General features: G+C 42.2%; 1 protein-coding gene across 2 annotated transcripts in view; it reads right to left on the reverse strand.

Moving 5' to 3' along the window:
• stau2 (staufen double-stranded RNA binding protein 2) overlaps positions 1 to 21,440 on the reverse strand; it is an 87,525-nt gene that overhangs the window by 2,458 nt on the left and 63,627 nt on the right. For both annotated transcript variants that reach the window (XM_071485324.1, XM_071485325.1), the window contains exon 14: positions 148 to 213. In XM_071485324.1, coding sequence (XP_071341425.1) covers positions 148 to 213 — 66 coding nt within the window. The remainder of the gene's footprint in view (positions 1 to 147; positions 214 to 21,440) is intronic.

Genomic DNA, 21,440 nt, shown 5'->3' on the forward strand with positions numbered 1-21,440 from the left:
GGCACACGCACAAACACACGCACACACACAGACACACACATCTGGATCCTCTCATTCACCCTGATTGGCTGATTGGTAAAACATCCAACTCTGAGTGAGCGTGGAGCGGCTGTCTGCCAGTTTGGCGTGATCCGTGTCCTACCGTACCTTGATGGGGCCATCCACCGGGTCCAGTCCCTGCTCCGACAGCTGTTTCAAGGCACTTAGAGCAGCCTGAGAAGAGAGAGAACAACAGATGGTCGAGTGAGAGGGGGAGGAGGGAGTGAGGCAGAGAGGGAGACTGGGTGGGAGGAGAGTGAGTGTCACCCTTCAGCTGCTTTTCAAATAACACTTACTCTGGGAAACCTGATGCCAGCAGGACACTTTCCCTTCACTCTCTGTTGTCTTTGGCTCCTCTCCTCTGACTGTTTATCTAGCGTTATTGGGTTAACATTTCCACTTTATGTTTTGGCTGCTCTGCATTTTCCTAAGTCAGTCTGAGTGACATCTGTGTTCTCTGTGACCACAGCTAAACCAACAGCAGCCCGTCTGAAATACCTATAAAACACGAAGGTTTAGAAACACCACACACATTATAATGTAATTTGTGTAGTGAGAAACCCAAACTAACTAACTGCCACTGAAAATATACAAGTGTGGGTATCATTTTTACTGTTAAATGTGTGATGACTTAATTATGCTCAACTTGAGGTTGAGAAGAGAAGCTTTGAGCGCAAAGTGACACTTCTCAGCCTCAGACTTTCAAGAGCTTTAAATTCGCCGTCTCCACCACATATAGCTCATAATTTCTACCACCCATCTGCAGCAATGTCATTAAAAAAAAAAAAACAACCAAAAAAACTATACCCCCTATCTATATTTCCATGAATTCACACTATGCAACTGAGATACTATACTGGTTCTTCTTGCCAAGCTTGGGTCAAAAAAATGCCATGATGTAATTTCCTTCCTGCTCATCACCCGCCTGTGTGTACCAGCTAGAGGGGCTTCTGGTGATGTGAGGAGGGTCCGGTCTACTATCATAATAAATGCAACAAGTGTGGGAGTCAGGAGGTGCAGCGTAGACTGACACAAAAGCTTCATAAGGTGGGATGGGAAGATTAATAAATGAGTGGAGATTTGTTTTGGTAAAAAGTCTATTGGGATTTGTGTTATGACACCTATGGACTGCATGTTCAGAGTAAAGTGCTGATCCACACAATTAATGTCACAACCACAAACCACTTGTGGACCGCTTAGAGAAATGAGCATTTTAAGTGTGCCAAGATGAGCTGTTCACTCTGATATTAACCAGGTTGTAGGTCTGATTCCTGACAAGGACCCTTCCTCCATCCTAACGAGAGGCTCCAGATGTGTTTACCCTCTCTTCCTTTATTTCTGTTTCTCTCTCTCTCAGTGTGGACTGACTTGGAGCAGAGGGGGGAGCTGGGGAATATATCTCCCACCAGTGCTGACACCAGTGCAGACCTCTTCCTTTCATACCAACCGGCGTGAGAGACCACTGTTCAGATATTGTAGACACTACTGGTCTGCATCTAAAACTACACATGCAGTATCAGCGTGAGGGAGTATCTGAGCAGGAAGATCTCAACCTGTGTTATCATGCTGTCTAACAAGATTTAATTACCCATTAAAAGCACTATCAATCTGATTTGTTAACGTGGGTGTCACCATTAACAAATGGTAGACAATTCCTCATGAAATCATTCCATGTCATATACAAAAAAAATAAATAAATAATGTCCTAAAACCAAACAGGTCCAGCAGTTTCGACTGGTGTACTATAGTATTCTACCATAAAAATTGTTTTTTTTAATGATTAATTGTGGATGAATGTCCAGTAATTGGTTTTTTATCTACTGTAACACGTGGGCATGAAAGTGGCCTGTTTGCATGTTTCATATCGCAGATTGCTGGAGTTATAATGAACCCATCATATTTGCAGTTGTGTCAGATGTAGCAGTAGCTTTACTTGGTTGCTAATTTTTATAAACTGGCACATAGGGTGAAACATTAGTTTCATGCTGAAGATGTTGAATCCTCCAACAAAATATTTCTTGAACTTACTTCATAGTTTATCTACATAGTAATAAGTATAGATAGCAATAATAAATGGATATTACCATGAGATGCACTGAAAAGAAAAAATCCAACAGCTCCACTTTATTCTTCCACACACATCTGGTGCTACAGTGGTCAAAACTAGCCTAGTTCCGTTACACTCCATCACTGGTTAATCAGAGTCGAGATAAGGCATAATTGGTTCTTCTCAGTAGATGAGTGAGATGTGACGACTGCTGAGTTAACCTCATCATGAAGCCCACCAACGTTTCTCTCTACTTTATTCTTATTAGTTATATCAGCTACGTGGACTGGGACACATTTTTCTGATACTCTCAGGCACACAGACGATAGATGTCTCCATGTGAATAATGGTTTGTATTTAAGCTCATAACGCACTGAGAGGAAACATGTATCACTGTTTAATGCTGAGAAAATATAAATCCCACTGCATAACGCATCAATGTGTCTCTATGGAATGCAATGTACACAGTAGGATGTTACAAACTAGTGTCTATGTACTTGCGTCCAAAATCATTTTCAAAGAGTTTAACTTCAGATTATGAGAAACATAAACCAGGAGTCATAATTCATGACTGACAGGTGCAAGGGTCAAAATCTGGTTTATATCTTTCAAAATGAGAAAAAAAAAACTGTGCTGGTTACAGGTACTAAAAAAATCTGCAACAATAACAGTAGGACTTGTTTGAAAAATTGATACTGTCAGGTTATTACTTAAGGCCTTTCTCCAGAGAATCAGAAATCAACTGAAGCCCCTCTTTGTCTCTAACAGACAATTTATGGTGCAATGTGTTTTTTTCTCTGTGAAGATCTGACAGCCAGTGAGATTTAGGGCTTATACTTGCAGAGATTTAAGGTGACAGCTGAAGGAATGTTTTCACAATTGCACCGTTAATAAACATAAATCATATCAGGGGATTCTTCATATAACAGTTGGGTGTTTTTTCTTTTTTTTTTTTTTTAAACATATGCATGTCACTTCACAATGACCAGAACTGTCCACACATACTGAAGCGGAAAAAGTAATTAAGATAAGAAGGAAACCAAACACAGCCAGATTAATCTAAGACACATGATCAGTGTCACACCTGATAAACAACAAGGACAGATCAATCTCCTGCTTTCTCTGGTGAACAATAAATTGTAATCACTACCAACTTCCCCATGATTACTTCTTGTTTGTTGTATTTATTTAATTGGTTCAGAACTGTTCTCTCCCTGAGTAAATAGCCAGAGCCCATCTGTTGGAGGATGGGGGGTGGGTGGGGGGGTGACTGGAGATAAACAGCCATAAATCAGGGGCTTGACGGTGGCAGTGCTGCTGATATACGACAGGCAGACATAAGGGCCGAGGCAGCCAATCCCTAGGCCCAGCAGCTCAGTGAAGGACACAGGGCCTAAGACAAATACTGGGCCTATCTGTGGGAATGGCAGGCAGTGAAATCATTATTTTTCTAATGAGATAAGTTGGTCATCGTTAGAGGCAGCCGCTTCACTGATGCATCAACACTAGAAGAGTATGTTTAGTCTGAGGCCATGACACGCAAGGTGGAGGTGTTCCATCTCTGTCATGGAACGAAGAGAGAGTAAGAGCTGGGTTAGACAATGTGCAGAGAGGATGCTGCCAGTCATCCAGTAACAACATGGGAGAGGAACAGAATGGAAGAAAACTGAAGTTTCAAACAGAAAAAAATAGTTAATAGCCACTTCAGAGTTTTATCTCCAAAGACCAGGTTACACAAGGAAAGAACAAGTTTGTTGTACCACACTCAAAGGCGGAGTGACAGGGCACACGCTTAAATATGAGGATAATGCCGCATACTTTCAGACAGTCACTCCTGGAAAGCATTCATAATGTTACAAATGAGAGAATGAAAATTTGAGAGCCTAATTTACTTCAATAAGATCACTGCATTGGCTTGGCACAGCAAAGGTGCTGACACAGGGTGCTCCAACAACAAAACACAGGGTTGTTCAGCACAAAATGCAATGCATTGTCATCTGGCAGTGCAAACATCTACGTATCTAAGCATGCATTCTTGGTAGAATACCTTGAAATGAGAACAGCACAATTTCATTTGTAACTTGCAATTGTTATATAAAAAGCACTGTTGCCCTGTAATAACTTTACAGAATTATAAAATCTTGCCTCACAGTATTATCAACTGTTGTGTAAGGTCTTTGTATCCGATGCTACTTCATACTTTATATACTTTATTTTTGGGGTTTTTTATGCCTTTATTACAGATAAGTGGAGACTGACAGGAAAGGGTGTAGAGAGAGGGGAATGACATGCAGGAAAGAGTCGGACCGGTCGGGAGTCGAACCGGTGACTGCCCTGCTAAGAGCATCTTGCGCTCAACATGGTACGTGCCCTAACCACTCGACTACCGGGCCGCCCCTAGAGTTCTTGTATTGTATCTCATCTTCCCACCAGTACCTATGGCAACATGCCCCCACCAAACGGGAATTTGCCATGGGACAAATACTCAATTCACCTACATCACTCCCTCGTCACCTATCATCTTTCCTCAACTCAACTTTAGATAACAATCCAGCACTCACCATCAATCCAAGACTGTGATCCAACCTGTAGCACCCCACAGCCACTTCACACATGGGCTCATTCATCTAGCTATCTAGTTGTCCCTAGTTCAAAGGCTTGGACAAACAGTGGTCGAATGTAATGGCGTCTGAGGAGGATCTGCGGCGACAAGGGCGGCTCATTTTTCTGGGCCTGCTGCGCTCTTAATGGCTGCCCCAACAGAGGCTTCGCTTCCATCAGCGGCTTACCCAAACAAAGGTCCAGTCCCCCAGGAGGCCACGGCATCGGCCTGATGGATCTGATGGATCGTTGGGTCACATTGACCCTGACAAATCAGACCCCTGTGTCAGCTCTCACTGCTGGGCTACTCAGTTCTAGGGAAGAAATGAAGATATTTTTGGGAATGGGTGGCTAAGGCGAAAAGGTGAAAAAAGAAGATCATGGGGGGAAAAAGTTGTAAGGCTGAAGTTGAGTGTAAGGCTGGAGAACCAGCAGAAAAAAGTAGAAAAATAAATGTTTCGTGGGAAAAAGTAACAAAGAGAAGAGGGAACAGGAACCTTCAGTCCTTCAATCTCCATCACTTCACCCTCTGGCCCTTAGAAGCCATCAAAGACATCAGGGAGGTCCTAATGAGGTGAAGACCACCAGCACATCAGTCAATCCCACATACTTGCATCTCTTTCTCTCCTCTCTGAATCTTACGACTAGTGGAAGAAAGAGAGACATTACCCTAGTTTGCCTGTTCTCTTGACTTTATCAGATCAGAACCTGCCTCTGCTGCGCTGGAGGCCAGATGAAAGTACAGACACCAGCTTAAGGTTTAACCCAATGACCTAGTCTCAAGAGTACAGGTATTTCCCTCTTTGCCAAGCAGATCCAGGTTCCCAGGACTGTCTCTGGCTCTGTACAGTCCAGCTGGACTGATCAAACCCTTCTCTAATCTTAAGTCCAGGCCAAGAGCATCAGCAGCAGCAGCCTCCCATCTTTGCTTTGATCCTGTTTCATTATCTAAATCATGTGTTTGGACGTCAACATCATTGAAGGGAGCAAGAGAAAGGAGAGGGGGAATGCTAGGTTTCTTCCTCATTCAGGTTCTTCTTATAATCTTTGCTAGGCCTCAATACCATCCCTGAAACCTCTGCAGGTGCACTAAAATGGACTCATGTTGGCATGTATACAAAAATGAAACACAAAAAAAAAAGATGGTGATACATTTTTAAAGACTCAGTGGTGTGTCATGGAGGCCTACTCTACCTGAAAAGTAATATGCACTGCTGTTGGATTAACATGAAGACAGCAATGCTTTCTTTCATTAGCTGCTGCAGGCATTTAATAGTTTTTATGGAGTAAGTCAGTTATTCTCAAGAGCTAGAGACTGAAGCATTGCATCATTTACAGGAACAATATTTGGTTAGACACACCTCCCCACCTCTATCAAGTACCACTCCACCACTGATTTACACAAACCACAGAATCGTTTCACAACCACGTCCAGTTTCAGAACTCGAGACGATGCTGGGGAGGATAGACCGTAAACCACACGGCTTACTTTTGTTTGCTCAATTGTAATGGAAATTCATTCTCTTCCTCTGCCATAACATGCTCACTGTCATGTCTTAACAACGCTAGAAAGAGTCCGATTAATGTCGGGTGGCTGGTTCTGAGCTGCTGCAAGGCGGGGGACACGGAACATGAAGGGAATGCAGGACGGCTGCTCAGGAGGATGATCTAAGGGATTTCCACTAGACTAAACAATGAAAAGAGTGGATTTCAAACAGGGTGTTTTACAGGCAGGACCTGGGAAGATGGAAAAATGAGTGCCCTGTTGTCAGAGAAGTTCTGAAGCTGGATATATTGTTCTGGAGAGGGCTTGTTCTGTTTTCAAAAGGCCTCATAAAACCTTGACAGTGCTCCCTCTTTTTGCGCTCCCTCTCCAAAGCGCACAGAAATATGAGATACCAGGGAAGAGAAAACCCCAGCCATCTTTTTGTCCTGTGTTAACCCTGTTGTCACTACCGAGCCATCACGTCACATCTTCCTCATTAAATTCTTTTAAACATTATCTATTTCAGATTTTCTCCTCCTTTTTTCCTTCTGTCATCTACTCTCGAGCTGCCTCTCATCCCTCGGCTTTCGTTTCCTCTGCATTCTTTTTTTCCCCCTTCTAGCCACATCAAAATCCTGGACAGGGATCACCGAAACATTCCCGAATAGCTCGTGGAGAACACCTGTGTGTGCATGAGTGCTGGCAGTGTATGCCTCTTTGTTAATGCGGTGTGATATGTACATGGATTCTTGAGTGACTACAGAGAAAATGTATTCAGATCCTCTCACCGAATCTCTTCTTCACTCTCTCTCAAGATTTCACATCCTCTTCCACATCAGAGGCATTGATAAAAGAGGCAGTGTGTGCTGGCAGTGGCCTAGCTGTAGCCTGACATGACGTTAATTCTTCAGAAGTAGCTTTTCACATCCGCCGCTTCACTGCTTGTGTAACAGTGTAATAACTGAATACTGTACAGCTAAATAAACTTCTCTGTGAGGAAATATATTTGATTTCTGCATACTTCTCAGTCATGTGTGCATGAGGATAGTGTGTGTATTTTTTTGTGTGTCTCCCAGGCCTGTGATGTGCGCTGAAGGCTGGCTTGAGCTAAGTTAGTGGGTAACGGCTGTGGGGCTCCCCAGGGGAGCAAGCCTTCGCTGACATGGGAAGCCATAAATAAGGGCCCGGGGCGCAGCGCCATGTCATGCGTCATTTGGGTCGGAGAGGCCTGCTTTATCCCCTCCCATCTCCGAGCCGCTGAGCATGGCACCTCCTAGGGCGTAATTCAAAACATATGAGTAGAGGGCGAGGGGCAGAAGCACCTCAGCATACCATAGTCCTGCCTTGTCAGCAAAGCATCTCGGAGGAAAAGCAGATATAGCTGAAGGCAGCCTCTATGATAACACTGTGCTAGTATTCCACAATCAAACTTTGTCAAGAAAGAGTAACCTAATCATCAACCACCATTACTGTTGATGTGACAACATCACATCATAGTTATGGTGTAACAGATATAGAACATGGATCAAATTTAACTGGTAACACAATCTAGCATTTATAACTAGTATTTAAGCAATGATGAACTGGTTTAAAAACACTCTATTCCACACTTTAATGTAGCTGTAAGCATTATGTGTACAGTGTACTGTACATTTAGTGTATAAACAGCTGATAAATGCTTCAAAACACAATGAAATTTTATATATAATCGCCAAGCGCTTGCTCTTTGTGGGAACTGTTGGGTTTATTCTGTAACAAAGTAAGGTCTTGACCTTACCCTGTAAAGTGCCTTGAGATAATGTATATTATGATTTGGCGCTATACAAATAAAATTGAATTGAATTGAATATATATATATATATATATATATATATATATATATATATATATATATACATATATATATACATACATATGTATATATATATAGGTCCAGAGGTTAAAGTAGCTCAACAGTGACTCAACACTTGCAAGATGACACATTCTTAGACCAAGAGGAGAAAGTGTGAGACTTTCCCTTTTCATCAAGAACGGAGACAATGACACATTTCCATTAAGAAAGGAACCTGCCACCCACAGGAAGTTATGCAAGGGAACCTATGTTGCGTGTATTCTCAAAGTTTCTAATTTATCCCAAGGTTGCTGATGAATCAGTGACTAAATACAGCATGAGATGAGATACAGAGCATGAAGAATGCAGTAGGGATGGGACCACTGTCTGTGAAGATATTGAGTAAAAGGAGAAAAACAGCCCCAAGGCCTGTGACTCATCAACATGACCACTGACTAAGCTGAAATGTTTCCCAAAAAGAAGGGCCTTTTTATTTTCATGAGCAAACACCCCCCACCTTACACAGAGGCAACCTGAGTGATGAGACTGTCTGAGTGGACAACAGAAAATAATATTGCTTCATGAACATCACTGTGTCATCCAAAGGATTGGAGAAGCTTCACAAATATGCAGAAGTCCAAGAAATCATCAAATGTCACACTGAAGATTCACTTCCTGGGCTAATAGTAAAGAAACACCCTTCTGACTGTTATGTCTGTTTCCACCAGGTTTTCCCCCATGAGTGTTACATCACCTCATCTTCAGCTGCAGAGATCTATCTTTCTATGCCAGAGGGAGAAGCTTCTATAATCCTGAACAATTGGACTCAAATTGCCCTGGGGGAGGTTTGAAAAGCTGTGGGAAGAAAAGCCAGTCTTCAGGCACTCGCTCTCTTATCAGTGGAGAGATAGTGATCGGTCCCAAGGGGAGTCCCATTTCTCCCTTTTCTGCTCCTCTCTGCCTCCTGATCGCGGTTTTCCTCTCCACTTTTCTATGTGTCACAGATCGACCACGTGATCCTTTAAACCGCTCTTTGCATGCCAGTTGTCATTGTCCTGAATTCAAAATGACAAACTCCCACTGTTGATGATGAATTCCATAGCTTAGTTGAAGTGGGCAGTGGTTGGGTGGGGATGCAAATGTGAGGGCTATGGTTGTTACCTGGCTGTAACACAACCAGTGGAAAAGACCTTTTCTAACCGCAGCATGGAAGCATGGGCAGCTGCACCAGGGGTAGGATCCAAGGTCTTAATCACTTCCCCCATTTGCATAGATAATAAACTTAGTAAAGATACTGCAGTGGGCCGTATCAATTGCTAGTGAGGATATCAGCCTGGATGTCAAAGAGCATTACTGGCTGTTATCAGACCTTCCGTGAAAATCGGAATCCAATTATTTCTTCATCAGTGGGTAAGTGATAAAAGCTAAAATACTGGTTGCATTAAAAATGGTCCAAATAGATGAGGAGATTGGTCCAATGAGTCATTATGTGTTGTGGCCCATTGTATGCCTGAAAATAGCAGTGTGTACGTGTCAGATATGTCAACTGAACATGTCTGAAGGGAAAAGAGCTGATGCCTGTTCAGTATGGCCACACTCAAAGGTGGGACAAAAAGACAATGCTTTAGGACAGTGGCTCTCAATGTGTTGCATTTATCTATACATAGAAAATGAGGTGGTTGTGTGAAGAATGAAAAAAAGAGCTAGAAGGCAGAGTTCAAACCCTGCCTACTTGCTAACTTTTGCACACCTTGTCAGATTGATGGTTTGAGAAAGTCACAAAAATTGTCCCACATAGGAGGGAAGGTCACATCATTTGAAGAACATTGTCCTCTTTAGACCAACAAAAAAGGATGACATGATTTACAGAGGAGACTTACAGGTGAGGAAAGGCAAAAAAGAGGAACTTGGGAATATAGTATATGAGGGGGTTAAGATAAAGGGTGAGTGGAGAGGGACTAAGTGTCTTACTGTGACAGCCGGCAGCTGCATGCAATAATCCCCAACTCTCCATCACCAGCCCTTTATATTTTCTTGTCAGAGACAGCAGCGTGCATGAGAGTGGGTGTCTGGTGGAAAAGTCATCCGGTAACAAGAGAGGATGCGCAGTCAGACAGCATTTTACACCTTCTTCCTCTTGTCTCTTCAAGCCAGTTCATGGTTTCCGTTTGCCCTTGGATGGAAATGGACGTACTTCAGGGGTATGCATACATGGACATGTTCTGCTTAACAAGACTAGGGCCGAGGATGGGGAATAAACAGTACATGCAAACAGTGCATGAAACAAGCGTCCAGTTTCCTTGTCAAAAGCACACACTGTCAGCAGGCCCGTATTGTGGGTACTCACGGACTTGGACAGATGATGAAATTTACATGACATGAACCAAAGTGGACCCTTGCAGACATGGAAAACAAGAAATTGGTCTATCCTTCATAAAGCTCCCTTAGCTACTTTTCTGCACTCACTGTTAATCACCTCATACTGACTGTTTCTCATTACCCACCATGCCTGCTGAGCTAATAAGATATGGATGAACGTTTTGTCTTTTACTTAAATCCCAAGAAATACTGGACCTGCAATTCACTGTCTGACAGGGCTGATTAAGACCCATTACGCTTCAGGGAGCCCCTGAGGTGTTATGAAAACCCTACTATGTTCCTATGGCAACTGGCAGTGTGTCTTGCAGAGACAGATTATGTATAAGGCATGTTTACTAAAAACAATAAATTCCAGTATGCTTATATCAAGAGGCAGGCCTTGCTGGGTAGGGCTCCTCCGACCAGGCTGGTTTTCTGATGAACAGGTCCAGGGGCCACACTAACTCGCCAAATACGATGGGGGAAAAACGTAATGTAATGCACACTGAAAACATATGTCTTTTAAAAATGTTAGCATAATGCCATTACCGAGTTGGTTTAAAGCCGGCGGGCCTGTCACAAAGTGTTCATAAACAACAGGAACCGATCTCAACAGGAACAAAGCCATGTTATGGATTCAGTCTGCAAACACCGACTTGAGCCAAGGCCAGACACAGAGTGGCTGACGTGATGAGCAAACATAAATTCACATAGGCATGGTGGGCCTCACATGCACTATAAAAGCAGCATGACATGATCTTTCCCAAAGCTGGAGAGCAAAGGAAATTAAATAAGCCATGTGTGCCACAATTTTAGCTAGACAGGATATTTTTTAATATTAAATGTCTTTAAAATGTCATGGATTAGGGCAAACATAAAATATAACAGAATTGAAATAAAATGATTGGAATTGATTCTCACAGAATGAACAGCTTTACTTTTAAGTGTCTAAATAGTTTAAAAGATGCAGGTAATTTAAGCCAAAGTACATCAGTGCTGCAGTTTTCCTGCAGTGGCACATTACAGATGATATAACCCATTATTTGTCAGTGATGCTGTGATTTTATCCACAAAAGAGCAATGAGCACTCAATCCTCTGTGGGCAAGTTTTACGAGCCACCTCACACATTTTTACAGCATGGAAAACAGACAGTAAACACCAGGAAGGCGCTGCGCTTTAACACATGATTAAGACACAGCTAATTAGATTGCGGACTGTAAAACTGTGAGGAGAATCGTAAAATAGGAAGCAGTTGTAGGACTGAGTGAGGGATCAGGTACAACCAGCAGACGTTTAAGTCAGGACACCGCAGGCCACTGACAAATGATCGAGGTAGGGTGTCTCATTTCTACTGCCTTGTCTGTGGTGAAAATGTAAATTACAGACTTTCTAAGGTAAAAAAGAAAAGACCCTCTCACACACAAGCCCCCCATGTCCACCATCCGTCCATCCCTCCATTCCTCCCCTCCCTCTCCTCCAATGCAGTGGTTGGTCCCATGAAACTGGGGTCAGGGTACTAATGGAGGACCTCGTGGCCTTGTGTGCCTTTGGAAACAACCCCCCCCCCCCCCCCCCCCCCCCTCCACTCCCTACTCTCTTATAAATCAAGCAGGCTCATTGAGAGTGGCAGAGTCCTCTGATGTCCCAGCCATGTCTCATTTCAAAGTCCTTCTGAAGGCTCACACGGTTCCACGTTTACTCACTGGGCACAAGGGAGATGTGTGTGTGGGGGTGAGTGCGAGATTCAAAGAGGGAAAGACAGATAGAGAAACAGAGTGAGAAAGAAAGAAAATGAGTTTGGTTCAAGAGAGAAGTAGAGGGAAATTAGGAATAGAAGAGATGTCCCGGAGGAAAAGGGGGCCTCTAAAACAAATGTTTATTTAGTAACTATGCTGCATTAGACCTCTCACTTGAAAGAATGTACAATAAATCAAACCATTTTGTGGATCACTTTAACACTGTGTGTATGTGTGTGCACATGGGCATTTGTGTGGATAGTGCATAGATGCCTTCCTCTACTGCACATATACAGTTTACAAAGCATCTCTAGAAGCGCAATCAAAACATAATTTCCCTCCCTTCATGGTAAATTGAGGTGTGCCTTATACGAAAGGATAAGTGATTGCTGAGATAATGACATTCTGTGGTTTGCTTTAGTCTATGCATTCATAACAAAGCCAGATGAGTTACATATGGATTTAAAATGAATGTTTTCCTGACTATAGGTTTTTTGTTCCATATGCAGTCTTTCTACACATCATCTGAATGACGCTGAGAGCACCTAATCAAAACCAGTGACACATAAAGACACTCTTGAGGCATGTAAAGGGAAAAGAAAACAACTGCATTTCTTTGCAATCAAAACAATTTTGAAAAAAAGAAAAGGGGGTAATGCAGGAAGAACATCAGGGACCCTTAGATGCAACCCTGAGGAACACCCAAATAAATGTTATTAAATGATATTAAACAAATAGTTGGGCATTTTGGGAAATGTACTTATCCTTTGTCTGGCTGAGAGGTGGATAAGAAGATCGATAAATACAGTATGTAGCTGTAGCCAGCAGCTGGTTAGCTTAGGTTACCACAGAAAGTGGAAACAAGGGAAACAGCCAGCCTCGCTATGTCCAAAGGTAACTAAATCTTCCTATCAGCATCTCTAAAGCACATTAATCAACGAGTTATATCTCAATTTCTTTGAAGAGTAGAGACTCCAGGAAGTTACCTTTCTGTAAAAGAAGAAAATATAAAATGTTAATTAGTGAGCTTTAGCGGTGCTGGTAGGTGGATTTTGTTACCTTGAGACAGAGCCAGGTTAGCTGTGTCCCCCTGTTTCTACTCTTTTTGGTAAGTTAAGCTGTAGCTTCAAATGTATTATACATTAGAGTTATAAGAGTAGCATCATTCCTGTCATCTAACACTCGGCAATAAAGTGAATAAGCATATTTCCCAAGAACTATTACTTTAAAAGGGTCTAAATCACAGTTAAAATTGTTTACCTGAGAATGCAGTATAGTATAATTTGTCATATCACTAGATCATATTTTGGATAAATGCTTGCTAAATCACTTCAAGCCTCTAAGCCTGTGATAACTGTCATATTCAACAGGAGAGAGCGGGCCTGCCTGTTGCTCAGCTAGCAAAGACATGCAAGATGAGAGTTGATCTCCCTTAAAAAAAGAAATGCAATGCGTCTCCTCTTTCACTTGCTGCTGCGATTTCTTCCTCTCACATTTAGGTAGTGACAGTGTGGTTTGCTTAATCTTTCCTTATCTCCTTTGAATGCAAAGGGTCGGGGCTGAATTTGCATGTAAAACAGAACACAAGCTGTCACTTGTGACTTTATTTACAGAGGAGATTTGGAAGATCACGCAGATACTGTTATGAGGCTGGCAGACATACACACGCACACGCACACGCACAGGCACACAAACACACACACACACACACACACACACACACACACACACACACACACACACACACACACAGTGTTTACTTAAACCACAGGAGTATGTGACACCTTAGTCGTAACTGGTGTTAACCCCTGTTGTGGCTGTTGTTTTGAGTGTTTCAAAATGTCTGCAGTTTGAGGGCTGAGAATGCGTTAACATCAAGAAGAGAGGATGGTGGTTGTGATGGGGGGCAGGAAAGGAAGGGTGCGGGTGCTCAGACAGACAGAAAAACATTCCCCAGTCGCTACGCTCATCTCCATAACTCAGTATGCAGCCACAGAGCACTGATCCTAACGTGGGGCATTAACGACCCAACTCCCACCACTGGAAGCGTCATTATCTGCCACTGAACAGAAAGGGTCATTTAGGGCCCAATTCATAACTGCCACAGCCTCCTGCTTGTAGTTGGGGTTAAATAAATCACTTGTAGTAATTCTGTATTGGGCAGGAGGAGCCTCACACGGCTATGGATCTGTCAGCGAAATCTGAGTGATAGCTTGTAATTTCAGAAAAAACATACCATGTTCATACTGTGTACGATGGAAATCAAAAACAACTTTTACAAACAAGTAACATCTAAGCATCTGGGAGATTGGATTTCATTAAGTCAGGAAAGCAACAAAAGAGTATAATTACAACCAACAATACAGGTCTTTGTGAAGAGCGTGTGTATGTGTGTGTTTTTCTATGTAGATGTGTGGTTGTTTTTGTCTGTGTGCTCAACTTGTATGCCTGCAATTACTGTCAGAGTGTGATTTTGGAGCGCTCCTATGATGATGAATTCTCTGAAGTTTTTGACCACAAGACGTGTGTCACATATCAAGTTAAATGGCTTTTTAAAATCCAGAGCTTTTCCTTACAGAGTTGCACAATAGAAGTTCAATGCGTTGTGCAACTCTCCAAGAGCAGGACAAGACTGACAATGTCAGTGTAGTCTTGCGGTCATCTGCCTTATAGGTATATTTTCTAAGATGTTTGTTAGCAGGGTATCATAAAACAGGGCAGCTTTACACAGATAGTCTGTCAACTGTGTGTAAAATTGAGTTTTTCCAAAGGGCTCAAATAGAGGGATATTCATTACTACATCAACAAAAGATAGTAGAACTATTTACATAACGCTTGTTATGAAACAAGGGGGTGATGCTAACCTTTGCAGAGTGAAAACCTAACTGTTTTGGTGTAAGAAAAGGTGTTTTTTCCACAGGTGACATAACTCACACATTGTCACCGGGAGATGGCAAAGGAGAGGAAAAAGATGAAATACCTGGCGCTTATCTTGGGGACCTTTTCAGCAAGGCGAACTATCACTCAGTATCAAATGACATTAAGGTAATGAGCCCAAGACGCTACAAAAGAGCGGTAGGTAGCGAATTAGCAGCCCGGTTTGCTCATGCCTCCCACGGGGGTGATGAGTGAAGAGAGGTGTGATTGGTTTAGAGACCTTTATTCATGCCAAATTTGTGTGTGTGGGAAATCACACACAAAGCCTAACTGCGCTGATGGCTGCAAGGCCACTGCTAAAACATCTTGCTCCTCTTAGCATGGAGGTGATAATGAATCTAACACCTTCGGTTGCCTTAAAGCAATCACACTGGTCTGACAGGTATGACGCCAACAGGGAGGGAGAGCAATTAATTTGTATACACACAAACACATATAAATTATACTTAAAAATGCTTCTTGTCATCGCTACTCTTCACCTTAACAAAACATGCTATTTGCACAAAATAAAAAACAAGAATATATTGTTACAGTGATAATACTGCTACTAATACAAATAAAATCACGTTTACCATCAGTTGTGGGCATGGCCTCAGTGTTTTCAGCTGTCTAAATGTATCACATGTCAACAATTCAGCTTTCAGAGACACTCCAGGTTGTGGAATTTAATCTAAACTGACAAGTAGGGTAACTCTATCGGTCATGGTCACCATACATTTGAGTGTCTGACAATTTTACACATCTCTGACAACTAAAAAGTGTCAAATTACTTTCTAGCACATATTTTACCAACACATGGCAACAGCCTGGAGCACAGACACAGAAGATTTCATTTTTGTTTTCATTAATGCAGAACAGCAGCGATCATCTGGTTGGCCATCACTTGTGCATAAATATTGTTTCTTGTGTGAGAAGCCTGCTTAATCATCTTCCACAAATGTTGCTTTTTTTAATGCATCATTGCTAAGGCAAGGTTGTTGATGCATTAGTGAGCAGAGTTCTTGGAGGCCTCAAGAGTAAAACTGGATGAAGCAGTTCTCTTTTCATTCAAGCCTGAGGTACTGCACAGATCCTTACTACTACACAAACAAGACACAGGCCACATGCACACCAGTGGTAACCTTACTGAAATGCTGTCTGCACAGGAGGTGTATGTTATTATTAAATACAAATACACTGCCTACTGTCGGTTACCTGTATTACAAAAGAAAGTCATGCAAATACATTACATAAGGTAATATGTTGAATATAGGATTTATCAATTGAGAGAAATGAAATAAATAATGATTAGCTGCAGCCCAAACATTAAGAAAAGACTAAAATACGATGTAGTGCAACACAATAGCTGCAAAGTCACAACATTTCATTTTGAAGTTTTCAAAAGCTTAGCCAGTTAGTTTTTTTTTATCCTCCATACTATGTTTAAAAGTAAATCAAGCACAGAACAATTCTCAAGAGTCCATGTGTGTGTTTAGTTCCACACCATGTCCGCCCTTAATAGACATGCTAATGTTCCAAGGGGCCACTTTAAACTATCAGCACGTCCCCTAATGGGCAAGTTCATGTTTATTCTCTCCCCACTGGTCAGTGCTTCTTCTGGTGTACAAAGAAAAAAAGACAGTCACTTCTATCTCCCATTTACTCATTCATCTCTTATAATCTCACTCAATCAGTTTCTCTCCAGCTCCTCTCCCTCTTTCTCGTTGCCTCTCTGAACCGTTTACCCCGTCTCCTTCCTCCTCCATCATTCTTTCACTGCTCTTCTCCTCTCCCGTCACACTCTAATCTCCTGGTCTGAAAGGTGTTTCCTGAGGAGGGCATGTGGGAAGACAGGGGGGAGTGATGGATCGCTCCGTGGATGCTTCATTTTGTCCTCTCTCCCAGGACGGGAAAAAGGTGGGGTAAGGGTAGGGGTAGGAGCAGGGGTCAGGTAGGTCTGACAGTGGGAGTGCTAGGTGAGGTGGTGTTGGGGAGGTAGGCAAGGTATGAGCTCCTTTGAAAAGTGGTGTTGAGGGGGAGCGAGGGAGGTCTCTGTGACAGCTCCCTCTCTGGTTCTGTATGATGTGGACTAATTATAAACGAATGAGTGCTGTGCAAACACGTGCCTCCTGCTGCAAAATTACAGTCATAACATCTTATGTATTTATAATTCACTTCAATTTGAAGAAAAGGTCAAAGTTGTAAATATAAAAAAATATATTAAAAATGTAGAAAGATTGCAAAGATAGCCATCAGTAAATTTTTACACAAAATACAACTAAAATAAACCAACAGCTAAGGCCTTCTTTTACAGCAAGAATACAAAGTCACACGTCAATATGAAATAGTAAAGACATTTTACTGTTGTTTATAGATCAGACCACTTTCCAAAAATCATTATAAAATATTCTTAACACTCTGGCAAAAAAAATGAGGCCTCATAATCCTTCTATTTCTTTTAATGGAGCAAAGCAAAAAAGTAAAATTTTCCAGCTCAAATGGGGATTAATTACTTTCCAGCCTCAATGAACAACACAAAGGCCTCTCATCTGGGTTTAATTTGGTGTCTCACTGTGCCTGGTAGTTATTATTCGGCTCAGGCCAGACCAGAAGAGCCAATCATGTTGATAGTGCTACCTTCAGCAGGTAATTCAGTCAAGCTCTGCAGTCGTAGTAACAGGTATGTGATCACTAGTCACCATCTTGTAGTATTTATTGAGAGCACCCTTGCATCATAATACATGTAAAACTAGAAACAGGAATTTAGTGGATACTTCAAAACAGCTTTAAATGTCATGTAAATAACGAAGTCTGAAATATCTGCACTGGAGTGAATGTGGTGAATAAGTTAATAACAGCTAGTCTATCATGATGTTAACTGTCAATTTGATTAGTTTCAATCTCCTACCAGTACAGCTACTCTGAATGCCAATTCTCCACTCAAGATTCAATCATATACTATTAACTAGGATCATACTTAATATTCCAAAATAGTGACTCTAATGACGTCAGATAATCAATAAAGAATTCAGGTTTACAAAATTGTCTCCTGAGTGTACAGAAAGTCACAAATCCCAAAATGGGGACTTTATAGCCAACGTGGTGCCGTACATGCTGGTCATGTGTGCTTGGTTTACTTAGTTACATTAGCTCTACAGATGGAATTTGTATCGTTAAGATGAGAGCGGTCTCCGTTGTTCGTAATCTGGGCTGCAGCAGTACTTGCTTTTCCACTTGTGATCCGTTTCCATGTGGCTGAGGAGTTTTTGGATCGGCTCAGCTCATAGAGGCAGCAGATGAACTCTCCTGCAGGCCAAAGGTTTGGATCACTGCACTCAGCTGTGACTTGATATTAGCCAAATATTTATCGTGTCTTTTCAAGCTTTTGGCATGTTATGTTTTGACCCAAATTTTTCTTCAGATATTCACATAAGATGACTTTTCCAAATCCTGAAAGAATGTGTCATGAGACTTTTCAATCAACTCATTAATTCACTGGTCTTTACAAGCTTTGGATAACATCAAAAGTGCCCTTTATAAAACTGGTGTCCTTATTTAACTGACTGATGTTTCTTTGTAATACCTACACATCAGCATGTTTTAACAACAGTGGCAGTCAGACCTAGAAATGTCTACTCAACATTCATTCAAAACTCTCAGGCTATGTAAGTGCAGATTAGGTCCCACTCCCCTGTTTTCTCCACATACAGTGATTTAGGATACGTCCAGGTGCTGTGTTTGGTTACACAACACGGCCACATAAAGACGAGATAGACAAGACAGATAAGCAGGGAGGAGAGGCCGTCCGACAGCTGCCTGCCTGGTTGGGTAACACTTCAGCGGGACCCCCCGTGAGGAGCCCAGCCTGGGGTAACGTCTGCGATCCAGTCGGGAAGGAAGACTTCAAACACAAGGCCTGCACAACCTCCTCCCCTTTGCAGCTCCCTCTCCTGCTGTTCTCCTGAGCTCCGTGGGGGATCTCTGAAGACCATCCCAGCAGTCACCACGCCATGAATCAATCCCGTCTATCCTCTCGCTGCCACTACACTCTCCTACTGTCACTCTTTCTTCCCTCGCTTATGTCCATTCAACACATCTCCAGCCAAATAAATGAGAGCAGGAATGTGTGCAACATGTAAATAAATACACTCTCACCACTAGGCCTCATTATCAGCTCCCTACAGCCCTGTCCTCTTCACCCTTTGTTTCAACATTGCAACTCTGCTGGCAGCAGAAATCCACATACCAGGGACAAGGTCAAATGCCCAATTAATTTTAGCAGAACTGTACAATGATTTGTTTCTGTAGGGAGGATTGGGTAACCTGGTGCATGGTTATCTGTATGTGTTTGTGGATCTCACAAAAGATAACAGACCGTCAAGAGAGCAAGCATGTGACCAAATGGTGTGTTTAGTAAGGTAATGTTGGCCTTGTAAAAGGCTTTCCTAACAAGGGGAAGTATGGTACTATCTCAGTAAATAAAATCTATTCATCAAACTGTGCATTAGAGCTTGATGACAAATTTCAGAGAGAAGAGAGAAAAATAACATTTTCAGTAACACCAGACACCTGGAAAAACACGATAGAGGTCACAAGAAACAAATCCTGAAAAAAATCCAAAACAGTGGGCCTCATTACCTGAAAGCACTTCGACAACACATTTTAATCCTGATGCACTATGTCCAGCATGTCACATCAAATCAGCCAAAATGTGCTCCTGCTGCAGGAAACCCGTGCAGCCACAGCTGACAATCTGAGAGACAGGGCCCCTGGGACCCAGGGTGGCTCAGCTGAGGACATTACTGCACGCAAAGCAACCCCACACACACAAACACACACAGAGTCTGGTGGCAGACAACAGTCACCCTGTCATCTTCGATTGCGGGCCACTCATGTTGGACCAGCAACACCTCACACACAGCTCAGTGGGCCTCGGCCCCCCTGGTGTCCCACTGCCGCCACAGAGGGACTGCCAGAGAGTTACTTCAGCTCTGCAGAACAAACACAGGAATCAGCCTGTCTAAAAAGCACGTAAGAGAAAAAGATGTCTAAATATATCCCAGTGCCATGGTCTATAATTTTGCCTCGTAACAGACAGATATCAACTGAGTGAGTGTGGATTTAACTGAGCAAAACTGATACAGCCTTGAGAGTGTTTGAGCAGACAGCAAGGCTGGAAGTTTGTGGTCATGGAGTAACTCATGGTTGTAGGCATGAGTGAGCTTCCAACTAGAGGTCACCTAAAAATAAACCTGCAGCTGAATACAGGAGCTAAGAACACGAGACAGGCTTTACATATACACAGTGCTACTGTTTAGTGAAAAAAAGCTGCTTGACGGTATAGTTTTCCCCTTCTCAGCTCTTTGGTTTAAAATATTACCTCAACATAGTGTAACCTAGGGCTGGAACTATCAACAAAAATAATTTAGAACCAAAATGGAGGACATGTTGACAAACATGTTTGGCTCCAGGCAACTTTCAGCCAGTGTAGCAGCCTACGGGCTCACATGTGTTAGGCAGATGGCACCGAATAGATGGCACATGAGGTCAAAAAGAGCACTCAGCTGTATATCTCTCACACATACAGGCCCTCCAGGAATGTCTGCACAAGGCCAAGGATTATGGCACCTAAGCACTGCGATGTGTATTTATGTGTAGGTGTTTCTGTGGGTGGGTGTGTGTGTGTGTTTGTACTTGTTGATAAAGAGCAGACTATTGTAAAAATTATACTGACAACACCTCTGCTCTCGATCATTAATGTTTACTGTCCAACAGAAGGCTAGACCAATGATTTACTCTCAGATCACCAACTTTGTACCTTTTACAGGTAATTAATTCTTTATTACTAACTATTCACATACATGTTTACAGCTACTCTTCCACTTGTGCCCGAAGTCATTGGGAATGTCATTTTAAAAAAAAATGTACACAAAACATCGCAAGACAGAAAACATTAACTGGGAACATGAGCTGGTGTAACAGGAGCGGGTGGCACCAGCTATTCTCAGTTTAAACTTAGCCCAGCTGTGAAGTTAAGTGTTTACTAAGTGGAAATTTACACATAATTCAATTAAAATTGTTTGCACCACACAAACTACTACTTGTGCAGAGATTACTTGTATCTAAATATTTACACAGGCAAACTTCCAGGTGGAACTGTTGTGCAGCAACACAACTGAACCAAGTGGCCAATTTAACATTAGCGTGTTAAGATGCGATCTATTTAAAGTGAAATGTAAAGGAGGCAATATCAGTTACAATTGATATGGTTGACACTTGCTCAAAATGCTATTTAATAATGATGTAAATAACAAGAATGACATAATACACTTCCATAATACCAAACATTAGACTAACAGCTTCAGGGTAAATGAGTCAGCGAGGTTAGCATAATCACATACTTTCAAAATGATTCTGAACTCTGA

This window comes from Trachinotus anak, unplaced genomic scaffold (genome assembly GCF_046630095.1).
Source record: "Trachinotus anak isolate AG129_WGS33_773 ecotype Australia unplaced genomic scaffold, CSIRO_AGI_Tana_v1 ptg000009l, whole genome shotgun sequence".
NCBI classification, from domain to species: domain Eukaryota; kingdom Metazoa; phylum Chordata; class Actinopteri; order Carangiformes; family Carangidae; genus Trachinotus; species Trachinotus anak.